Source organism: Tauraco erythrolophus, chromosome 7, assembly GCF_009769465.1.
Source record: "Tauraco erythrolophus isolate bTauEry1 chromosome 7, bTauEry1.pri, whole genome shotgun sequence".
NCBI lineage: Eukaryota > Metazoa > Chordata > Aves > Musophagiformes > Musophagidae > Tauraco > Tauraco erythrolophus.
Window position 1 is genome coordinate 736,265 of NC_141471.1, and position 22,594 is coordinate 758,858.

At 61.2% G+C, this 22,594-nt stretch overlaps 1 protein-coding gene and 3 non-coding genes across 4 annotated transcripts; all 4 read right to left on the reverse strand.

Moving 5' to 3' along the window:
* Positions 1-3,040: 3,040 nt before the first annotated feature.
* Positions 3,041-16,517, reverse strand: TBRG4 (transforming growth factor beta regulator 4). Its single transcript, XM_086614560.1, has 10 exons — positions 16,086-16,517; positions 14,456-14,773; positions 12,292-12,463; positions 10,256-10,413; positions 9,629-9,739; positions 7,261-7,405; positions 6,311-6,553; positions 5,472-5,583; positions 4,655-4,769; positions 3,041-3,142 (listed from the first exon to the last, which is right to left on the reverse strand). The coding sequence occupies exons 1-10, from the start codon at positions 16,515-16,517 to the stop codon at positions 3,041-3,043; spliced, it is 1,908 nt and encodes a 635-aa protein (XP_086470686.1).
* Positions 5,815-5,957, reverse strand: LOC147528408 (small nucleolar RNA SNORA5). The gene has a single exon (XR_015222281.1). It is a non-coding gene; the product is annotated as a small nucleolar RNA SNORA5 (small nucleolar RNA).
* Positions 6,796-6,932, reverse strand: LOC147528409 (small nucleolar RNA SNORA5). Its single transcript, XR_015222275.1, has one exon. It is a non-coding gene; the product is annotated as a small nucleolar RNA SNORA5 (small nucleolar RNA).
* On the reverse strand, positions 13,961-14,096 carry LOC147528410 (small nucleolar RNA SNORA5). The gene has a single exon (XR_015222276.1). It is a non-coding gene; the product is annotated as a small nucleolar RNA SNORA5 (small nucleolar RNA).
* Positions 16,518-22,594: the final 6,077 nt, after the last annotated feature.

A 22,594-nucleotide genomic window follows, 5' to 3' on the forward strand; every position in this document is an offset into this window, starting at 1 on the left:
CTGCCCTTCCCCCCCCGCCCCGGGGGGTTTTGGGGTCCTCCCCCCGTCCCGCCTGGCACAGGGACCCTCCGCGGCCCCCTGCGCCCCCCACTGCCCTGTGGAGGGGGGGGGGAGCCCTGACCCACCCCCCCCCACACTCGCGCAAACTGGCTCCTCACCCCCGGTTTGGATGAGCCCCTCCCCCAGACCCAGATCCTGCGGGGAAACTGAGGCACGGGGGGAGGGTGGCACCGGGATGGGGGGGGGGAGCTGCACCAGGGCCCCCCCCCCAGCATGTCCATGCTGTCCCCAGCCCCCCCGCGACGGGCGCCGGTGACCCCTCAGGGACACCTGCACGGGGTGACCTTGGGCTGCCCGTGCCTCAGTTTCCCCACCCAGTGGTCCCTTGCGGGGGGGGGGGGGGCGGGGAAGCGGTTGGGGGTGTGGGGGGGCACTCAGCCTCTTCGGGGGCTTCAAGACCCTCCGGGTGCGGGGGCACAGCCCGAGGGGGGAGAGCGGGGGGGCGCCCCAAGGTCCCCTCCCGCCTCGCCCCGGGGTGCCAGGGCTGGTGCAAGCGGCCGGCGGGAGCTGCGGCTGCGGCGGGGCCCTGCGGCCTCCAGCCCGGATCCTCCATCCTTCCGTCCTCCAGCCTGGATCCCTCTATCCTGTTCTCCACCCTCCATCCTGTATCCCTCCATCCCGTATCCTCCATCCTGTATCCCTCCATCCCGTATCCCTCCATCCTCCATCCCATATTCCACCATCCTGTATCCCCCGGTCCCTCCATCCCGTATCCCTCCATCCTCCATCCCATACCCCTCCATGCCGTATCCCCCCGTCCCTCCCTCCCGTATCCCTCCATCCCTCCATCCCATATCCCTCCATCCTCCATCCTGTATCCCATATCCCTCCATCCTCGTGCCCTCCATCCCTCGTTCTCCACCCCGGATCCCCCCACCCTCCATCCCCGCGGCCTCCCCTCGGCCTCACCTGCCTCCGATCCCTCCGGCGTTCCGGTCGCTTCCTCCAATCCCCCCAGCCCCTGCTTTTGGCCGGATTCTCCGGGCATGGCGCTGGCAGAGCCGGGCCGGCCGGCCTGGGCGGCCGCCTGCCACCCACCCACCCACCCACCCACCCAACCGCCGGCACCTTTCGCTCCGGCTGCACCAAAGCGGCTGCGCCGGGAGAAACCGGAGCATTAGTGGGACTGGGGCGGGGGGGCCGGCGGCGGGATCAGCCCCGTCATCCAGATGATGTCAGCAGGATTTTTTTTTTTTTCCCTCTGCCTTTTCTTTCTCTTTGATTTATTTATTAATTTTTTTTTTTTTGGGGGGGGGGGAGGAATATCTTTCTTTTTTTTATTTTTTTTTTTTTTTCCGGATCTCTCCAGCGTGTGCCAGGCACTGCGGCGCTGGGAGAGGACGGCCGACCCCAGCGCATCAGCTCCGCGGGCAGCGGATGGGCACCCCCCCCCCGCCCCGTGCCTCAGTTTCCCCAGTTGGGCTGGGATGGATGAAAAATGGATGGAGATGGGGGTTTGTGCCCCCCCAAAAAAGGGGGTTGGGCATCCAGCGAGGTGTGGCTGCTGTGGGGTGGGGGAGGGCAAAGCCCCCCCCCCCCCCAAGCAGGTGGTGATGGCGGATGTATGGGGGGGGTGGGGGTGTCCCCCAGGGCGATGCCCCGCGCCACGGGTGCCGCTGGGGAGGCAGGATGGGTGCTGGCACGGTCGCCATGGGAACGGGTCTTCTCCTCCTCTCATCTCCATGGTGATGGTGAGGATGAGGATGGTTTCCTTGGCAACGTGTTGGGGGGGGGTACCCCCTTCTGGGGCTGGTGATGGGGATACCCTGGATGGATGGACAGACGGATGGACGACTCCTTGGGCAGCCGGACCCCCCAGGACCCCGTGTCCCAGCTGGGGACAGGCCACCCCACTGCCCAGACCACCCCGGAACCCACCATGGCATGGGGCAGCCCCCACTGAAGGATGCTGGGAGGGAAACTGAGGCATGGGGGCCGAAAGCACGGAGGGATGCCGGTGCCTGCTGCCAGTGCCTGCTGCCGGGCTGGCACCTGACTCGGGGGGGTGGGGGTGCTGGCTGCCACCCCGGGCACAGAGCGAGGCTGGTCCCGGTGCCAGGCCTGCCGCGACGCCGGTGCCAGGAGCAGCCCCGTGCCGTGACTCAGCAGCTCCCGGCTGCCTCCGGTAACTCGGCATCACCACGGCCTCCTCCCGCCATCGCGTCCCCGGCCGGCGGAGCACCGGGAGGAGGGTCACGGACCCCCAGAGGCGCAGGTTAGGGGGACCCGGCTGTGTCCCCCGAGCCGGAGGGGCTGGCAGGGACATGGCGAGGACCAGGGGTGGCCCAGTGGCCAGATGGCCGCTAATCCGTCCCCAAAGCCCTTCCTGGCAGGCAGTGCCGGTGCGTCACGGCACGGAGAAAACCATTTTCCTCACCCACCTTGTCCCCACCGGCCCCAGTGCACGTGGCCTGTGGGACACGGGGCACACAGCAGGCACGGAGCGGGGTGCACAGGGTGGCTGTGGGGGTGGTGAGGGGTGCTCAGTGCTGGCACAACACGGGGCAGGATCTGACTCTTCCCAGTTAGGATGTCCCAGGGCACCAGGATCTGACCCTTCCCATGTTCCAGGGCACTGGGGCTCTGCCGTGCCCGCTGTGGGGGTCCCACCGCTCCAGCTGGAATCGGCATGGCACAGGAATCAGTCCTGCCCGTCCTCCCTCCCCTCTGGCACCGCGCAGCTGCCCCGGGGACAAAGCCCTGCTAATAAGACGGGAATAAGAGAGTCTGGGCTGGCTCTTAATCCTAAATCCTGCCTCAAGCCGGCTTCCCCCGGCAGCTGAGCCGTGGCAAAGGGGGTCCTGCCGAGCACCGGCGCGGAGCCGTCTCCCACCCCACTGCCACAGACGCCCACCAGGCCCCCCACACTGTGGCACTGTACAGTGGTGGGTTTATTCGAACACATTTCCAACACAGCCGGGCGCTGCCAGGCAGAGCGGCGCGGTGGGTGGCGCGGTGGGCGGCGCGGTGGGCAGCGCGGTTAGCTCGCCATCTCTTTGGCCACGGCCTTGTTGAGCTTGTCTCTGAGGTAGGCTGCCCGCTGCCGCTCCAGCTTCAGGTCCAGGAACTCGTAGTGGGGAACCTGCAGCGGGGAGGAAGAGGAGATGGAGCCCAGAGACCCACGCCACGGCACCGCCTTCGGCCTCCACGAGTGTCCGTAACCCATTTTGATGCCACGCTGGGGCTGCGGTGCCCCGTGGAGCACAGACACCATTTGTTGTGGTGGCCCTTGGGCCATGGTGGCAGAGGTGGGCACTGAATTTGACAAGGCTGCGGGGATGAGAGGTTGGCATCGGCACCCAGGGGGGACTGAAACGCAGACAATTCCGGACTGTTCCCAAATTAGCCTGCGTCACCATCGCCAAACAACGGGCTTCTGTGAGCAGCCGGGACGGCACAAAGCACCGGGAGCCGTACGGGGGCTGCTCGCAGCCAGGTGGGACCGAGCAACCACGGGGCCGGCCCCGGCGACCACCTTGCCCCCTGGCAGAGGATTCAGGGCAGCGCTTCCACCGCGAGTGGCCGGCACCGAAACCCGCTCCCATTTTTGCCACGTGAGATGCAGAGGACGTGCGGGGCGCCACGGCCCAGCCCGCGGCAGATGAAATGTTTATTTGGAGGGAATTTGCCGGCAGGAGGAGGGCGCAGAGGCTGGCAAGAGGTTCCAGAGCCCGGCGATTGCTTTCTGGCCGGCAACCAACGGCTCCGGCTGTGTTAAAACGCCGGAGCGCGGCCGCCGTTCCTCGGCAGTGCCTGCGCAGGGAGCAGACTCCTCTGGGGGGATCCCACCACCCACTCCTGCCTCTATATTTAGTGGCTGGGAGGCAAGGCTGGAGCTGCGGGAAGCGGCGCTTCCCTCCTCCTCCTCCTCCTCCTCCTTCTCCCGGCTCCCCCCAGCCTCCCCGGGCAGCCAGCGCGGGCGCTGCGGGGGGGGAATTATGCAAGCAGGGAAAAACAGCGCCGGTGAACCTCGCTTCGCATCAGCCTCAAAGCCTGGCAGCGGGCATGGAGAGCCAGGGGGAGGATGCTGGGGAAGCGCCGAAGCTCGGGAAGGGGGGGCATGGGCTAGGGAGAGCGCTGGGGGGTGACGGTGACGCTGCTCTGGGGTGACACGTGGCCCTCCGGCGCTGCCAGCACGCAGCTCAGGCAGGATGGGGCTGAGCCCGGGCTCCGCAGCGTACAGGGCAGAGGGATGGCTCCGTGCCTCCGAAGGCAGCACGTGGAGTGCCAACCCTCCGGAGCAGGGAGCTGGTTAATCACCTCCGGGAAGCTAAGTAACGCATGACCCCGCGGGAGCGCAGGGCTCCGGGGCAGCGGATCGGCGCCTTAAGACCTCGTCTGCCGTCCTCCTTCATCACCCACCCGCCCCCCGCCACCGCCGGGCTGCGGAACAGGTGGCCTGGAAGGGATCACCAGGATCCCAGCAGCTAATCCCGGCGCGGGCAGGCAGGGAAGTGACCTGCTGAGCCATCCCACACGGAGCTGCGGGCACCAAGGAGCGGTTGGGGGGACCCCACTCCTCCAGAAGACACCAGAAGGTGTCTTCTCCATCTCCATGGAATCCAAGACCCCTCTCTTCCTCCCAGCTACTCACATCCACCACGAGGAAGCCGGCCGCCTGGACGTGGCGCCGGGCCATGACGGAGCGGCCCAGCAGATCCTTGCTCCTGTTACTGAAGTTGGGGAACTCCCACCGGAGGAAGGCGACCCTGGGAGACGCAGAGGGGAACGGGAGGCCGTGAGATGTGAGGCTGAGAACGTGGAGGCCCAGCGGAGGTGCCCGCAGCACCCAGATCCCAGAGGCAGCCATGGCAGAAGGGTCTGCTCCAGCACTGTTGATTGCCCCGTGCCAGCAGGACACGGATTTGTCCTGCTGGAGCCGTTATCCTGCCTCTGAGCCATCAGAGAAGCACCAGGACAGCGGCTCAAGAGTAATTTATCTGCAACGTGGGGCTGGCAGCGAGCTGAGCGGGGCAATGCTGCCTTTATTCCAGGCAGGGAGGAGGCAGCTCAGTCCCCAGGGCTGTGCCAACAGCCGGGCTCCATGGCACACACCTGGCAGACACTCTTGGGAGAGAAAACCATCGCCAGGACCAGCGTCCGGCCCCCTCCCCTGCTGCGTCTCCACGAGGTCGGCTGGCCAGGCAAGTTCCTGGCTCCAAAATGTTACCCCAGGGGGGCTGGCACAGCCCTGCCCCAATCTCTGTAGTGTGCCCACCCCTTCCTGCTCCCAAATGAGGGGACGCAGCTGGCCACGGCGGCCTTGGCACGCTGGCAGCCCCTGTGGCTTTGCCGTGGGACACCAGATGCAGCGAGCCCGCGGATCCCAGCACCACGACGGCAGAGCCTGCCCCCTCCTCCCCCCGCGAGCTCCTGCCCCAGCAGTGGGGCACAGCTGAGCCCAGACCCACCTCCTGGCACCCGGCGGCAGTGGCTTCGTCCCTTCGGAGTGGAGCAGATGGGGAGCAGCAAAGTCCTTCAAGGGGAGAGGTTTATTTTCACTGTTCACCACCATTTCGGCATCTGCACGGAGAGAAGGGAACACAAGGACTCCCGAGACCCACCCTGGATGCTCCCCACCCCGTCTCCCCCGCGGCTGGTGACGCGGAGCACGCGAGGTCCCGCCGCTCCCTTCCCAAAAACCCAGCCTTGCCGAAGCCGCGGAGCGGCTCCGTGCACGGGACTGGGATACAGCCCCCTCCTCGCATTGCCGTAGGGCAGGGTCTGCTTCCCGAGCACCTCTGCGGGCAGAAGACGTGTCCGTGGCGTGATTTTATCCCCCTGGCATCCCACAGGGAAAAGGGACACGGGGCTCACGGAGCACAGAAGTTGCTGTAGCAGCCGGTGGGCCGGTCCCCGTCACGGAGGAGGCAGGGACCGAATTTGACAGGGCTGCAGGGGGCTGGGGGTGCCCGGGGTGCGGCAGGAGAAGGGAGGGCAGAGCCAGAAGCCTTTCACCAGCCTCCACGCTGCCAGGCTGGAGGAGGAAGGCTTTCCTCCCGCATCCTGCTAGCCACAACCGTGCCCTGGGCTGTGGCTTCTGCTCTGCCTTCAGAGGCAAGTCACGGAGGAGACTGGGAACAAGACAGGGCAGCTGCGATGAGGAGGCAGAGGGGGGTGAGGCTGAAGAACGGAGATGGAGTAATGCTTGGTAGCCCCATCCAAGCCCTCAAATTGAATTCCACCCGGCAGGCAGAGCCCGACGGCGTCCCGGCTGCTCCCCAGGGAAGGGGGCAGAGGAGGGGCTCACCGATCTGCCAGCCGTAGATGGTGCGCACGTCGAAGCGCCCGTTGTCCCGGCTGCCCAGCACCCCCGCCAACGCCTCCCGCAGGCTGCTCTGCAGCAGGGTGACCTTCTCCGCCGCCGGCTCCGCGGCGCTCAGCATCTCCAGCGGCAGGAACGGGCCCCGGTAGCCGGGGCTTTCCAGTTTGGCAGCAGCGTTGATGTGGATGAGCTTCAGCCGTAGGTTCTGGGCCTTGAGGGACTGGTCGCCTGGAGGAGGAGAAGCAGAACTGGAGACACAGCCCAAAGCCCCGGCCCACAGCGCGGTCCAGCTCTTCACCCAGTGGCCTGCGTTGCGTGTTCAACTGGAATTCCTCACTCCAGTTCCCCCGTGATGGGTCCCAGATCACCAATGGCCGAACGCCGGGGTTCCTGGCCTTGCTCCGGCTGCTCGCAGGAAGCCACCACGAGCTGGCCGAACCAAACAGGGCCCTTGTTTGGCGGGGACAGCCCGATGGCTGCGGTGTGATTTCATCCCCAGGGTCCCACGGGAGGGGACACGGGGTCCACGGACTACGGAAGTCGCTGTGGCAGCCAGCTGGCCGGTCCCACCACGGAGGAGGACGGGACTGAATGTGACGGGGCTGCACCACCCCGACAGTCACCATTTTGTCAGGAAATACCAAGCCCTCTTGTCTCTTCCCGAGGTTTTGGGAGAAGCAGAGGGGCAGTGCCGGAGCAGAGCGGCAAACTGTGCCTCGGGGCACGCGATTTCCATGACAAGACTGGGGTTCAACCCCACGGGCATCGCTCCAGCCTTGTCCTGTGCTCAGCTTTGGACCGGGAAGGCAGAAGATTCGTTCCTGGTCAACAACCCTTTAACTCCAGTTTAGATGAACCAGGCTCAGTATCCCCACTCCTTGACCCAGACCCAAGGTTCTCGGTCCCGGTCCCACCAGCGAGGACGCCCACCTCACCTCGGATCCGAGCGTGGAAGTCGGGCGCCAGCACTCGCTGCAGGTAGGGAGCCTTGGCCTGCTGCAGCACGCAGAGCGACCACACCAGGTCCGTCAGCAGGTGAGGCTCCAGGCTGTCCAGTTGGCCCTGGAGCTCCTCGTGGACCTGCACAGAGGGAACAAACACCTCAGCTCTGCCCATGCCTCCATCCTGAGGTCACCACGCAGATCCCCGAGGCGTCACGGCGCATCTGCTTCGCGCCGTCTCCCCAGCAGCGGTGCTTCTCCCCGTGGTTATCCGCAGAGGAGGGAATTTGAGACGGCTCTGATGGGACCCTGCGGCTCATGAGCTGCTGTTTGCTGGCCCAGGACGCCATGTTGCTGGTGGGGGAGAGGTTTGGGAAGCGCAGCGGCCGGGGGCAACACGCCGCTGCAGCCAGCCCTGCCACGACAGCAGCGTTTGGAAAAGGGAGAAGGGAGAAGGAGGCGATGACCTCTTCTTGGGATCTGCAACGAAATCCTGCCATAAATAGAGCTGGAGGGCTCCAACACTCTATGGGTGGCATCCAGGATGCCTGTCCAGGAGAGCAGCCCCGAGGAGAGGGACTGGGGGGGGCTGGTTGGTGAGAAGCTCAACATGAGCCGGCACCGTGCACTGGCAGCCCAGAAAGCCAACCGTGTCCTGGGCTGCACCCAGAGCAGCGTGGGCAGCAGGGCGAGGGAGGGGATTCTGCCCCTCTGCTCTGCTCTCGGGAGATCCCCTGCAGTGCTGCCTTCAGCTCTGGGGTCCCCAACACAAGAAGGACATGGAGCTGCTGGAGCGGGGCCAGAGGAGGCCACGGAGATGATGGGAGGGCTGGAGCACCTCTGCTCTGGAGACAGGCTGGGAGAGTTGGGGCTGTTCAGCCTGGAGAAGAGAAGGCTCCGGGGAGACCTTCCAGCACCTTCCAGTGCCTAAAGGGGCTACAGGAAAGCTGGAGAGGGGCTTTGGACAAGGGTGTGTAGTGACAGGACACGGGGCGATGGCTTTGAACTGAAAGAGGGGAGATTTCGATGGGATCTGAGGAAGAAATTCTTCCCTCTGAGGGTGGTGTGGCACTGGCACAGGTTGCCCAGAGAAGCTGTGGCTGCCCCATCCCTGGCAGTCTTCAAGGCCAGGTCGGATGGGGCTTTGGGCAACCTGGTGTAGTGGAGGGTGTCCCTGGCCATGGCAGGGGGGTTGGAACTGGATGATCTTTGAGGTCCCTTCCAACCCAAACCGTTCCGGGATTCTGTGATTCAGGGCTGGAGCTCTGCACCCCACAGGGGTTTTTCCTGTTAAAGCCAGAGAACTTTTTTGCAACGTCTCAAAAATAAAAGAGTTTTGCACCTGCCACAAAATCCCTCTTCACGCTGACCACGACTAATGCAGTCCAGACCCCTGGGTGCTTCTTCCACACCGCGCCCTTCTCACCAGCCCAGGGAGACCCCCAGCTCCCCAGGTTGGCTTGGCCTCAGGGGAACAGGCTGTCCTGCGGTGGGACGTGGGGTCCTGCTGATTAGAAACCCCCATAGTTGGGTGCTCCTTCTTCCGGGGTGCGTGTCGCAGGCGGGGCTGGGCAGGCCACGCTCCCTCTGCCGCGCTCTCGGCAATGCCCGCTTACTCAGCGACAACGCAGCTCCTCGCTGGAAATTGTCAGCATAAATCTGTCCCCAGGGACGCCAAGGTGACTTCCTCCTCCTCCTCTTCAGAAGGCAGTCCGGCTGTCTCCACGAGCCGGGAAGGCAGGAGGATGCCAAGGACAGCACCTGCCCCACGCTCACCTCCCGCCAGCCTCTTGCCAAACCACGCAGGAGGCTCCAACCTCCGCTCGGCCGGTCACGTCTCCTCGTCCTGGGATGCAACAATTTTTCCCCCAGGCAGGAAGACAGCGACCACATCTGCCTGTGGCAGCCTCCATCCTTCTCAACAGACCCCCAGAGCCGGGGCAGCAGCCTCAGGGCTACCAGACCGCGTGCTTGGCTCGGCTAGGAGAGCCACATGGCTCTGCCAGGAACGGGTGTGCAACTGTCATCACCTGTGGCCTCACAAAGAGTTAATTACAGCAGTCGGAGTTCAGGAGGGCACGTGAACACCCACATGCTGCTAGGAAAGTGAGCCTGCAGGGATTCCAGCCCAGCCATGGACTAACTGGTCCAGTTATCGCCCGGCACACAGCCCAGGGGAGCGCAGCGCGGGTTTTCCAGCCTGGCCTGAGCTCCGGGGTCCCCGTTCCCCCTTCACTTACAGCTGGATCGGGCCACCCAACACCCACTTTTGCACAGGGACGTGCTGGAAGGAGATCTGCAGCCTTCCCGCTGACTCAGGAGGGAGGAAGGTTGATGAAGAGGGGGGAAGGAGGACGCTCACCATGTTGAAGAAGTCCTCGCTTCCGCTAGGCTGGAAGTTGAGGCGGGCAAAAGACAGGATGATACTGCACAGATGGGTGACCGACAGCTGCTTGGTGTTGTCCAGGGCGTACTGGAAGACACAGGGGGAAAAAACAGAGGTTTAGGTCTGTCCTGAACGAGTACAGGCAGGAAAAGATTGAAAATGTCAGCCAAGGACACATCCAGCCCCATGGCAAGATGGGAAAACATGAGCGAAAGGTCTTTTGGCGCTTCCCTGGAAGTTTATCCCAGCACAAGGGAGAGCTGTGAGTGGAAGCAGAGCTCTGTAATATCCCCACTCGCCCAGTACAGATGCAAAAGTGCTGGTGCATAAACTGGGGCAGAGTTGGGAAGGTGCCCGGGGAGAGAAGCAGCGCTGGCACTCGGGAGCGGAGGCTCAGACGGAGCCGAGACCGGCCCCAGCTCGGCACGGATTCCCAGTGCTGACTCCAGCGGGAGATGAGCAGCGAGGCCCGTCCGACTGGATTACATCCGCTGGCTGGGCAGGGAAAACAGCGACGACATCCCAGAGAGCAGCTCCGGAGAGGTGGAGGGGGAAAATACCCTTCCACCTCCCGGGAAGCGGGACGGATCACAGTCTCCTCACCTGAGCGATGGCCTCGAACAGCGGCAGGCTGAGCCACCTGAGGAGGGCGAAGGATCGGATGCAGCGCGTCACCTCGACGGGCGTCATGGTGGGAACGTGGGCTTGCAGGTCGGTGGCTATCTTCTGGAAGACCTGGGGCTGGTGGAAATTCAGTTTTCCTTAAAGGAGCAAAGAGAAAGCGGCAGCCACTTACAAGGAGCTGGTACGGGAGGGAACGGCGGTGGCGGCACAAGGGAAAGCACAAAGCCAGTTGTTGGGAGCAGAGGAAGCTCAGAGGCCGATACTGCATCCGCCAGTTGGGTCAGCCCCATCCTTTCTGGCCAGACCAAGTCTCTACCACGTCCTGCCGCACCCACCAGCTCTCAATCCTGGTGCCAACTCCCAGCTCCAGCCTCCACTCACAGTGCTGGTACAGGATTTTACCCCCAGTGCCTCCAGCTACATATCCTGGTCCAGCCAGAAGAGCCTTGAACTCACTAAGGCTACTGGGAACTGGCCGAGGAACAAGTGAGCAACCAGCAGCACCAAGCTCCAAAGGTCCACATGGACCAGCTCATGTGCCCCATGAGAGGGGCACAGGCACGGCCTTGAGACTGGCTGCAGCAGCAACGACGGGTACAAACCATCCTGACACGACAGCCACGAGCACTGGAGAGAAACGCTGTCGCCGGGAGCCGGGATCCCGGCAAAGAGCATCGCCACCGCGGCGGCTACGGCGCTGCCGGAGCCTGCAAGAGCCACTCTCGCTCCCAAACCTCGTCCGGCCGTTGTAGTTGTCCACTTGGCACGTTTTAAGGCTGGATCATAAATCTGATGATTAATCAGTGCCACGCTGCTGTTAATAGAGCTGTCTGGCACCCGGTTCTGCTACCACCGAGTACCCGGTGGCTCTGGTTTCCCCTGCGGCTGGAGCAAGTCCAGAGGAGCCCACGGAGATGATGGGAGGGCTGGAGCACCTCTGCTCTGAAGACAGGCTGGGAGAGTTGGGGCTGTTCAGCCTGGAGAAGAGAAGGCTCTGGGGAGACCTTCCAGCACCTTCCAGTGCCTAAAGGGGCTACAGGAAAGCTGGAGAGGGGCTTTGGACAAGGGTGTGTAGTGACAGGACACGGGGCAATGACTTTAAACTGGAAGAGGGGAGATTTCGATGGGATCTGGGGGAGAAATTCTTCCCTCTGAGGGTGGTGAGGCACTGGCACAGGTTGCCCAGAGAAGCTGTGGCTGCCCCATCCCTGGAAGTGTTCCAGGCCAGGTTGGATGGGGCTTTGGGCAACCTGGTGTAGTGGAGGGTGTCCCTGCCCATGGCAGGGGGGTTGGAACTGGATGATCTTGGAGGTCCCTTCCAACCCAAACCAGTCTGGGATTCTATGATGATTCTATGAACGTGCCCAGGGTGGTTGCCACCAGCCTGAGCATCCGCCAGAGCTTGTACAAGTGCTGGTAGCACCTCACCTGCTGAAGAGTGGGAACTCAGCACCCAGCGCTTCTCAAACAATAATTAACGTGTCACTAGGACACCCTGGGTGGAAATAAATCAGCTCTTTTAGTGCCACTGTCCCCACGTAAAAATTCCAGCTCTCCCCAGGGCTCCGGCTCGGCCCCTTGTTACTGAGGGCTGCGTTCTGCCCGCGAGGAAACGGAGGCAGCGGCTTCCCGAGAACCCCACAGCCACGGGAGGAGGCGAGGGGTGATTTGGGGCTGTCCAAGGGATCCTGCCTCACTAGCTGCCTACACTGCGGGGCAGAGGGGCTCCCTGGCATCTCAACCACCCTTCCAAAGCGCTTTCTCATCACAATTTCCCTTCTTCCCACATATTAGAAGGAAAATTACATACCTGGGCTCAATCCACCTGTGTTTGGAGCTGGAAACTACTGGGCTGCGCTGGCTGGTACACTAGGTCCAGCCTAACGTACCCTGCCAGCCTTTCTCCTTCATCTGCCCTCAAAGTCGTGGTGGCAACACTACCAAATCCCGCCTCGAGCACCCAAAATCAACCGGACTCTACCTCCAGGAGGTCCCAAGGCAATCGAGGCGCTTACCATAGGCGAAAATCAGGTCCATCAGGACGTTGAGGTGCAGCTCGGGGTGCTTCTGGACCAGGTGGTAGGACAAGGCTCGGAGCAGAGGCACGCAGCGTCGGTTCTGGTAGGCTAAGGCCAGCGTTATTTTCCGGATGTCGTCAGGGTTGAACTGTTCAGCAAGTTCCAGAGCCTGCCAAGAAATGTTTCGAGCAGGGATGTGAAGGGAAAACGCAAAGTGAGGTGCAGACACCGGGTTTATTTGGAGCGGGATGCGCCGTCGCTACTGGCTGAACCCCTCGGAGGGTGACGGGGACTGGATCGGTGTGGAGCACACGGCTGAGAGCAACTGTACCAGCTCGCGTGGAGGGAGGGAGAGGGGGGATCAGAGAATCCCAGAAGGGTTTGGGTTGGAAGGGACCTCAAAGATCATCCAGTTCCAACCCCCCTGCCATGGGCAGGGACACCCTCCACTACACCAGGTTGCCCAAAGCCCCATCCAACCTGGCCTTGAACACTTCCAGGGATGAGGCAGCCACAGCTTCTCTGGGCAACCTGTGCCAGTGCCTCACCACCCTCAGAGGGAAGAATTTCATCCTCAGATCCCATTGAAATCTCCCCTCGTTCAGACCCCAGATCCTCATCCCCTCAGCAGAGCTCGGCCAGGATCTCCCCACCACTGGTTCTGCAGCCGGCAGGACCTCGGCATTCATAGATTCATAGATTTTCTAGGTTGGAAAAGGCCTTAGAGATCATCGAGTCCAACCATCCCTAATCCCCATTAAACCATATCCTCAAGTAGCTCATCCACCCTATTCTTAAACACATCCAGGGATGGGGACTCAACCACCTCCCTGGGCAGCCTATTCCAGTGGCTGACAACCCTTTCAGAGAAGAAATACTTCCTAACATCCAACCTGAATCTCCCCTGACTAAGCTTATGCCCATTTCCTCTTGTTCTATCTCCCATCACTAATGTAAAGAGCCCTTCCCCCACCTCCCCACCATCTTTTCTCAAGTATTTATAGGCCGTAATCAGGTCTCCCCTCAGCCTCCTCTTCTCCAGGCTAAACAGCCCCAACTCCCTCAGCCGCTCCTCATAAGTTTTATTTTCCAGCCCCTTGACCAGTTTAGTTGCCCTTCTTTGGACTCGCTCCAGGAGCTCAATATCTCTCTTAAAGCGAGGGGCCCAAAACTGGGCACAATATTCCAGGTGCGGCCTCACCAGTGCCGAGTACAGGGGCAGGATCACTTCCCTGTTCCTGCTGGTCACACTATTCTTGATACACGCCAGTATCCCATTGGCCTTTTTGGCCACCTGGGCACACTGCTGGCTCATATCAAGCCGGTAGTCAACCAACACCCCCAGGTCCTTCTCCGCCAGGCAGCTCTCCAGCCACTCCTCCCCGAGCCTATAGCGATGCTTGGGGTTTTTATACCCCAAGTGAAGGACTCTGCACTTGGCCTTATTAAAGCTCATGCCATTGGCCTCAGCCCAACGATTCCCTCCCGTTGTGCTCCACGCCCCGAAACACGCTCAGGCAAAGACCAGCAGGGGAAAGGCACCTGCTGCTGGACCAGCACCCTGCTTTCCGCTGCCATTTCCACTACCCCCACATCCTTAGTCTCGGCTCCGAACAAGCCGACAACCTCGTCAGACTCAGCTACAGCGTTCCACCTCGTCCCACGCCGGTGTCTGTGGCATTTATAGAGCCCCAGGGTGGAGGGGGGGACAGAGGGGCTCCCAAACTGCAGACACTGCTGTGGCAGTGGCTCGGCCAGTCCCCAGCACGGGCTGGGCGAGGACTGGATTTGATGCAGCTGCGCTCAGGGCTCCTGCAGTGCTTCCATCCCGAAGGACGAGCAACAGAAACAGGGACCCACTGAGCACTGAGGGGACAGACCTGCCCTCTCTGAAGATGAGAGGTGCCCAGGGGCAGCCAAGAGGCGAGGACAGTACGGATACCCCTTGTGCCAGGCCCCCTTGTGCCAGGCCCCCTGGCAGCCCAGCTCAGCCGGAGAAGCAAAGGAGGATGGTTTTGGCAGCAGTGTGGTGCTGGCTCCGTAAGCCACCGCTTGCCAGCAGCATTCCCACACAGGATGGGGTGAAGGGACGGGGCTCTCCCACCAGGGAGGTGGCCTCTCTGGGCGGAAGGGAGGCAGAAAGGAGAAGCCAAGCCCATACCTTGTCCTCCAGACGGTCCATCAGAGCCGGGGAGACGTGCCCGACCTTGCCCATCAGCGCCACCACGGTTCGGGTGCCCTCCAGCTCTGTCCAACGCAGCTCCAGCTTCTTGATGATTTCGTTCAGCAGCTTGCTCTCCTTGCCCTGCTTGACCGCCAGGAACTCCGCCAGGGAGGCGAGCTGCCTGAAGGTGAGACGCCGCAGCCGCCACAGCACCTCCTGCTCCACCGACTGCATCTCCCTCCTGTTCCTGTCCATCCCCAGGGAGCAGAGGCTCTTCAGGAGGTTCACCAAGGTGTTATTCCACACCTGAGAGATCTGGGCAGCACAGAGAAACAAGGGAAAGGTGTTGGTAAGAGAGAGTATTTGGTTGCCAGTCACGCCAAACACCACGCAACGCTCTGTCCCTACAGAAAGCACAAGTCCAGGCTGGGCAGAGAATGGATGGAGAGCAGCCCTGAGGAGAAGGACTTGAGGGTGTTGGTTGGTGAGAAGCTCAACATGAGCCGGCACCGTGCGCTGGCAGCCCAGAAAGCCAACCGTGTCCTGGGCTGCACCCAGAGCAGCGTGGGCAGCAGGGCAAGGGAGGGGATTCTGCCCCTCTGCTCTGCTCTCGGGAGACCCCCCTGCAGTGCTGCCTTCAGCTCTGGGGGCCCCAACAGCAGAAGGACATGGAGCCGCTGGAGCAGGTCCAGAGGAGGCCACAGAGATGATGGGAGGGCTGGAGCACCTCTGCTCTGGAGACAGGCTGGGAGAGTTGGGGCTCTTCAGCCTGGAGAAGAGAAGGCTCCGGGGAGACCTTCCAGCACCTTCCAGTGCCTAAAAGGGCTACAGGAAAGCTGGAGAGGGGCTTTGGACAAGGGTGTGTAGTGACAGGACACGGGGCAATGGCTTTGAACTGGAAGAGGGGAGATTTCGATGGAATCTGAGGGAGAAATTCTTCCCTCTGAGGGTGGTGAGGCACTGGCACAGGTTGCCCAGAGAAGCTGTGGCTGCCCCATCCCTGGCAGTGTTCAAGGCCAGGTTGGATGGGGCTTTGGGCAACGTGGTGTAGTGGAGGGTGTCCCTGCCCATGGCAGGGGGGTTGGACCTGGGACCTTTGAGGTCCCTTCCAACCCAAACCATCCTGTGATCCCACACACTGCAGGTCCATCTGCAGCAGTTGGCTGGGCCAGCACCACCCGCAGTGGCCAGCACCGCCGAGGCGGGACCGTACGACGTGCCAGCCGCGGTGCACCGGTTCTCTTCGGGTGCCCCATCTCAGCCAGCGGCTCCTCCACCACCCAGCTGTGTGGCTGTGACGCGGCTTTGCCACGAACTGGCGGAGGTGCAGCTTTATCCTGCTGAGAAAGCTCCAAATCCACGGGGGCAGGAGCGAGGGGGCGTCTAATCTCTCCGCTACCTTTTGTCCCTGGTGCAAAAAGCAGCACTTTCAGGTAGAAACATTCAGCCATCCTGCCTGGAGCTGATAATTCCATCTCCTGGTCCCCTCAACTCCATTTTTTCCCTTGGAAAGACAAAATACAAACCCTAAACAAGCGGTTGGCTCCGGCTGGCCACCACGGTCTGACCCCAAGAGTACCGGCCGCTTTCCACCTTGGATTCCTTCTGCAGCACGGAGGGCACTCACCTGGGAATCCGTCAGCCCCACGAGCTGCTGGAAACGCCTATCTTGCAGAATGCTCTTCGTTTCCAGGTTTTTTTCGGCTGCCAAGCGGGATAGTTGGATAATGACTAGCGAGGCTTGGTTGCTGTTGAGCACGTGGAGCTCGCTCAAGTGGAAGAGTTCCTGAGGGCTGGTGGCGGCTTCGATCAGCTCCCTGATCACCCTGTGCTCCGGATTCCCGTCCTCCACCTGCTCCTCAACCGGGAATCCGTCTGCCCAGCCGGAAGGGCTCGAGGTGTGCAATAAAGCCAACGGTGCCCGAGGCAGAGCTCTCGCCATCGCCGCCTTCCCGGCCGGCGCCGACGGAGACGCTGACGCCGCCGCCACTGCCGGGGGAGCGGAGAGGAAGGTGCCGACGTGCCGCCAGCAGCAGCGGCGCACCAAGCGAGCTGCCATGGTGGAAAGTGACGGGGGAGGGAGGGAGGGAGGCAGGCAGGAGATCAGCGCCGCATGTCAGGAACGCTGGGAAAGGAACACAAACTCTTTAGGAGAAGGGGATAAAAAGATGGAAAGGAGAAGGCAGCCAACTCCTGGTAACGGTTGGGAGGAAAGGAATTTTTCCACTGGCAATATGGGATGTGAAGCACTAAAAGCTTCCTGACAGCCTGGTGGAGCGGAGGGTGTCCCTGCCCATGGCAGCGGGGTTGGAACTGGGTGATCTTGGCGGTCCCTCCCAACCCAAACCGTTCTGGGATTCTGTGATCAATCAGCAGATCGCTGAGATCAGGGAGACAAAAGCTTCCACTCGGGCACGGCTGATTCCCTGCCGGGGCCAACCGGCCATCGCGGCCCCGAACTCCGGCACAGCTTCCCACGGCAGCACGCGGCCGCCCAGAGCGGCTGGCGCACACCCCGCTCCCCGCCAGCCTCCACTGCGCCCCGGGCACAGCCCCATTTCCCAGTTGATCCCAGTTTCCCCGCACCATCCTCCCCCGGCTCTCCCCTCTCCTGCCCAGCCCCCGCTCCTCAGCGCCCCGGGGCCCGACCCACCCTCCGGGGCCGCTCCCCTCAGATCCCCGGGCCCGGCCGACCCCCCTCGGACCCCCCGGGCCCGGCCCGCCCCGCTCCCGCCGCCGCCGGGCCTGACCTCGCCCGCCCGAGCCGCACGCCGGGCCGGCAGCGGAGAGCCGTGCGCATGTGCGCCGGCGCAGTCTGATGGCGTCACCGCGCCGCGGCCAGCGCCTATTGGTCGAGGCGCCGGCGCGAAAGGCGTGACGCTTCCGGTGCGCGGCGGCGGCGGGACGGGAAGGAGCGAGGCGCGGCCGCCATTGAGTCCCGGAACGGGTCGGAGTGGGAGGGACCTGAGAGGGCATCGAGCGCCAGCCCTGGCCATGGCGTGGACGGCATCCCGGCACCAGGGTGCCCAAAGCCCCGTCCAGCCTGGCCTGGAACACTGCCAGGGATGGGGCAGCCACAGCTTCTCTGGGCAACCTGTGCCAGTGCCTCACCACCCTCAGAGGGAAGAATTTCTCCCTCAGATCCCATCGAAATCTCCCCTCTTCCAGTTCGAAGCCATTGCCCCGTGTCCTGTCACTACACACCCTTGTCCAAAGCCCCTCTCCAGCTTTCCTGTAGCCCCTTTAGGCACTGGAAGGTGCTGGAAGGTCTCCCTGGAGCCTTCTGTTCTCCAGGCTGAACAGCCCCAACTCTCCCAGCCTGTCTCCAGAGCAGAGGTGCTCCAGCCCTCCCATCATCTCCATGGCCTCCCCTGGACCTGCTCCAGCAGCTCCATGTCCTCCTGCTGTTGGGGACCCCAGAGCTGAAGGCAGCACTGCAGGGGGGTCTCCCGAGAGCAGAGCAGAGGGGCAGAATCCCCTCCCTCGCCCTGCTGCCCACGCTGCTCTGGATGCAGCCCAGGACACGGTTGGTTTTCTGGGCTGCCAGCGCACGGTGCCGGCTCATGGTGAGCTTCTCATCACCCAACACCCCCAAGTCCTTTTCCCCAGGGCTGCTCTCCATCCATTCTCCGCCCAGCCTGGACTTGTGCTTGGGATTGCCCCAGCCCACGTGCAGGACCTTGCACTTGGCCTTGTTGAACTTCATGAGGTTCTCCCAGGCCCATCTCTCCAGACTGTCCAGGTCCCTCTGGATGCCATCCCTGCCCTCCAGCGTGTCCACAACACCACACAACTTGGTGTCATCTGCAAACGTGCTGAGGTTGCACTCAATCCCACTGTCCATGTTGCCAACAAAGATGTTAAATAGCACTGGTCCCAGTACCGACCCCTGAGGAACACCACTCGTCACTGGCCTGCACATGGACATTGAGCTGTTGACCACAACTCTTTGAGAGCGACCATCCAGCCAATTCCTTATCCACCGAGTGGTCCATCCATCAAAACCATGTCTTTCCAGTTTACAGACAAGGATGTTGTGTGGGACAGTATCAAATGCTTTGGATAAGTCCAGGTAGATGATGTCAGTTCCTCTTCCCTGATTCATCAATGCCGTATCCCATCACAGAAGGCCACCAAATCAGTCAGGCAGGATTTGCCCTTAGTGAAGTCATGTTGGCTGGCACCAATCACCTCCTTATTTTCCATGCACCTTGGCATAGCTGCCAGGAGGATCTGCTCCATGATCTTGCCGGGCACAGAGGTGAGACTGACATGATCCACCATGATCTGCCACGATCCCGCCACCGCCTGTGCAGCCATGCCAGACCCGGAGCACGGCGGGGGGCCGTGCCCGAGGCCGTGGGTCAGCCCGGGCTGCCATTGCGTGGGGCACTGAGGGGATGCGGGGAAGGGGCAGGGGGTGAGCCCCGCGCTGCCCCGCCGCCATCTCCCCCGGCCCTCCTCCTTCCTCAGCCCCTCGTGGGCCACCCCGTCACCTGCGGGGCATCGGGAGGGGCATCGGCCCCCCGGGGCTGCTGCGGGGCACACGGATAAAAGCCAAATAAATCTGCCAGGAATGAGGAGCGGCAGCTCGATCCTGCGGCGCTCACACACAGCGAGAGGCTCCGATTTACGAGCGGGGCGTTTCTCGTGGGCTGGGGTGTCATTTTTCGGTTCGGGAGTGTCATTTTTGGGTCAGGGGTGGTGTTTTTGCGTTCGAGGGTGTCATTTTTGGGTTGGGGGGTGTAGTTTTTTGGGTTCGGGGATGTCATTTTTGCCTTCAGGTGTGTCATTTTGGGGTTCAAGGTGTCATTTTTGGTTTGGGGGTGGTGGGTTTGGGTTCGGGGGTGTTGTTTATTGGTTCGGGGATGTTGTTTTTGCCTTCAGGTGTGTCATTTTTGGTTCAGGAGTGGTGTTTTTGGGTTCAAGGGTGTCATTTTTGGGTTCGGGGGTGTCTTTTTTGAGTTCAGGGGTGTCATTTTGGGTTCCAGGTGTCGTTTTTGGGTTCAGGGGTGTAGTTTTTGGTTCAGGGCTGGTGTTTTTGGGTTCAGGGGTGTCATTTTTGGTTTGGGGGTGCCAGCTTTGGTTTAGGGGTGTCATTTTTGGGTTTGGGGTATTGTTTTGGGGTTCGGGGTGTTGTTTTTGGGTTCGGAGGTGTCATTTTTGGGTTTCGGGGTGTCCTTTTTGGGTTCGGGGGGGTGTCATTTTTGGGTGGGGGTGTGTGTGTCATTTTTGGGTTTGGGGGTGGTATTTTGGGGTTTGGGGGAGTTGTTTACCCCCCACCTGGCAGTGAGGAGTTGGCCCGCGAAGCGTGGCCGCCGCTCGGCGAGCGCGGGGTCACCCAGGCTAAAACTCAGCAAATTTTTGTCTTTTTGTCCCAAAACCAGCCCTGTGGGATTCCATGGCTGTTCCGAAAGGGGCAAGCCTGCTCGGAGTTTTACGCAGGATCCTTAAAAATTATATTTACAGTTCTGGATGCTGGTTTGGGGCACTGAAATCCTAAGGTGTGAGCCGCAGGGAAGCGGAGCAAAAATTTCCTCTGGGGCTCCGGTGCCCCCTCCCCTGGGACCCGAATTCCCTGTGGGACACGGTCCCTGCTCGGCTGGACGTTCCCTTCTGAGAACTGGAAGGATTTTGACTCCGGTAAAAGGCAGCCGGCTTCGCTCACCTTGGTGTTCCACAGAGGGGAGGAGGCCCGGGAAGGACGGTCAGCACTGGGTGTTCCACCTGAATCCAGTTTTCCGCGTGAATGAAGCACTTGGAGGGAATTGGGAAGAAATTGAAGCATTTGGAGGGAATTTGGAAGAAATTGAAGCACTTGGAGGGAGTTTGGAAGGAATTGGAGCACTGGGAGGGAATTGAGAAGGAATTGAAGGACTGGGAGGGAGTTTGGAAGGAATTGAAGCACTTGAAGGGAATTTGGGAGGAATTGAAGGATTGGGAAGGAATTTGGAAGAAATTGAAGGATTTGGAGGGAATTTGGAAGAAATTGAAGGATTTGGAGGGAATTTGGAAGGAATTGAAGGATTTGGAGGGAATTGGGAAAGAATTGAAGCACTAGGAGGGAATTGGGAAGGAATTGAAGGATTGGGAAGGAATTGAAGGATTGGGAAGGAATTTGGAAGGAATTGAAGCACTGGGAGGGAGTTTGGAAGGAATTGAAGCATTTGGGAAGGCATTTGGAAGGAATTGAAGGATTTGGAAGGGATTTGTCTTCCCCAAAAGCTTTTCTGGAGTTGAAGCAGGGACCCTGCTGAGAGCCGGTCAGCTGGAACAGGTTGCCCAGGGCCTCCTCCAGTTGAGTTTTGAGTATGTCCAAGACCAGAGACCCCACAATTCCTCTGAGCAACCAGTTCCTGTGTTGGCTTGTGGTCGCCTTGGTGTCCACCAAGGTCCCAGGGCCTCCTCTGATGAGCTGTTGGGTGGCCCCAGCATGTCCTGGTGCCGGGGTTGTTCTTTCCCTGGTGCAGGACTTGGCGCTTCTTGTTGAACACCACTAGGTTCCTGCTGACCCATCTCTCTAGCCTGCTGAGGGCTCTCTGGATGGCAACACGACCTTCTGGTGCATCACCACTCCTCCCAGTTGGGTGTCACCTTCAAACCTGCTGAGGGTGTGCTCTTGCCCTGGTCATCCTGATTGTGAATGAAGATGTGAAACAGTTGGGCCCACGGCTTGAAGCTCTGGGTGATCATCTTCCATCTGGACCTTCTGCTGCTGATCACCACTCTCCTGAGCCTGGCCCTTGAGCCCATTTTTCAGGCCATGCTGATGGCTTCGGACCATCTTCTGATTGGGTCCAACCCCTGGCGGGCTTTGGCTTGCTTAAACCCAACCCGTCGGGTGGTGCCTGCACCTTCCTCCCAGGCCACCCGTCCCTGCTTCCACCTCTTGTACGCGTCCCTCTTGTCCATGAGCTCAGCCAGGAGCTCCTTGCTTGCCCATACAGACCTCTGGTCACCTCCCTTTGTCTCTTGCCTGTCAGGATGGCATGTCGTTTGGCTCGGAGAAGGTGATCCATGAAAATCAACCAGCTCTCCTGGACCTCTCTTCTCTCCAGGGCTGTATCCCCTGGGAGTCTTCCAAGCAGGTTCCTGAAGACACCAGATTCTTCTCTCTTAAAGTGTCCAGGGCAGTGATCCTGCTTTCTGCCCAGCTCCCTCATCTCAGGATCTTGAGATCCACCATCCATGGATCCATCCCATGGTCACTGTAGCCAAGGTTGCTCCCAACCGTCTGATCTCCAACCAGTTCCTCCTTGTTTGTAAGTGGGAGGTCCAGTGGAGCACCTCTCCTCGTTGGCTCAGAAGGCCATCCTTCAGGCCACCCCTGGAGTGGTGTGTCCAGTTCTGGTCCCCTCAAGTCAAGAAGGACATGGACAGACTGGAGAGTGTCCCATGGAGGGTCAGGACGATGGTCAAAGAGCTGGAGAACCAGATCTAGGAGGAAAGACTGAAGGAGTTGTGTTGTCTCTTCTCCCTGGAGAGGAGAAGGTTTCAGGGGGACCTCGTCACAGCAGTCCGGTACTCAAAGGGTGGAGGCCTTCAAGGAGCCATGTGGAGAAGACGAGGAGCAATGGGTAAAAGTTGTGCTGGAAGAGGTTCCATCTCAACTCGGGTTGTACAATGAGACCAGTTGTTCACCGTAGGGACACGGTGGGGTCCCCATCGCTGGAGCTTCTCAAGATAAACCTGGATGGGGTGCAAGATAATCCCATCTAGGGTCCCTTCTCCATGGGAGGCTGGCCCTGGATCTTTCCAGGGTCAACCCGGGCTGGTCTGTGATTGACAGCATCCGTCCCTGGGGACTTCCCAGATGCCACCCACCAGCTCTGACCTGGGCACACTTGTCCTCACTTGATTTACGAGCTGCTCAGGGAATGTACTTATGGCTCCTGCCAGCCAGGAACTCTGAACCTGTTGGGTGGCTTTGGGCTTCCCCTCGTGCCCGTGGTGGTGTGGATGGGTTGAGCGGAGGGTCATCTTCTGGGCAGGGTTCCTTGACGACCTCCTGGCAGTTCCTGCTTGGCCTTGGAGAGGGGAACTGCTCCCAAGGCTGGTGTTTGGTCAAACCCACCTTGTTTGCCGTGAGGGATGAGATGTCTTCACCATTCCGCCCAGCCATAAAACACTTGGAGG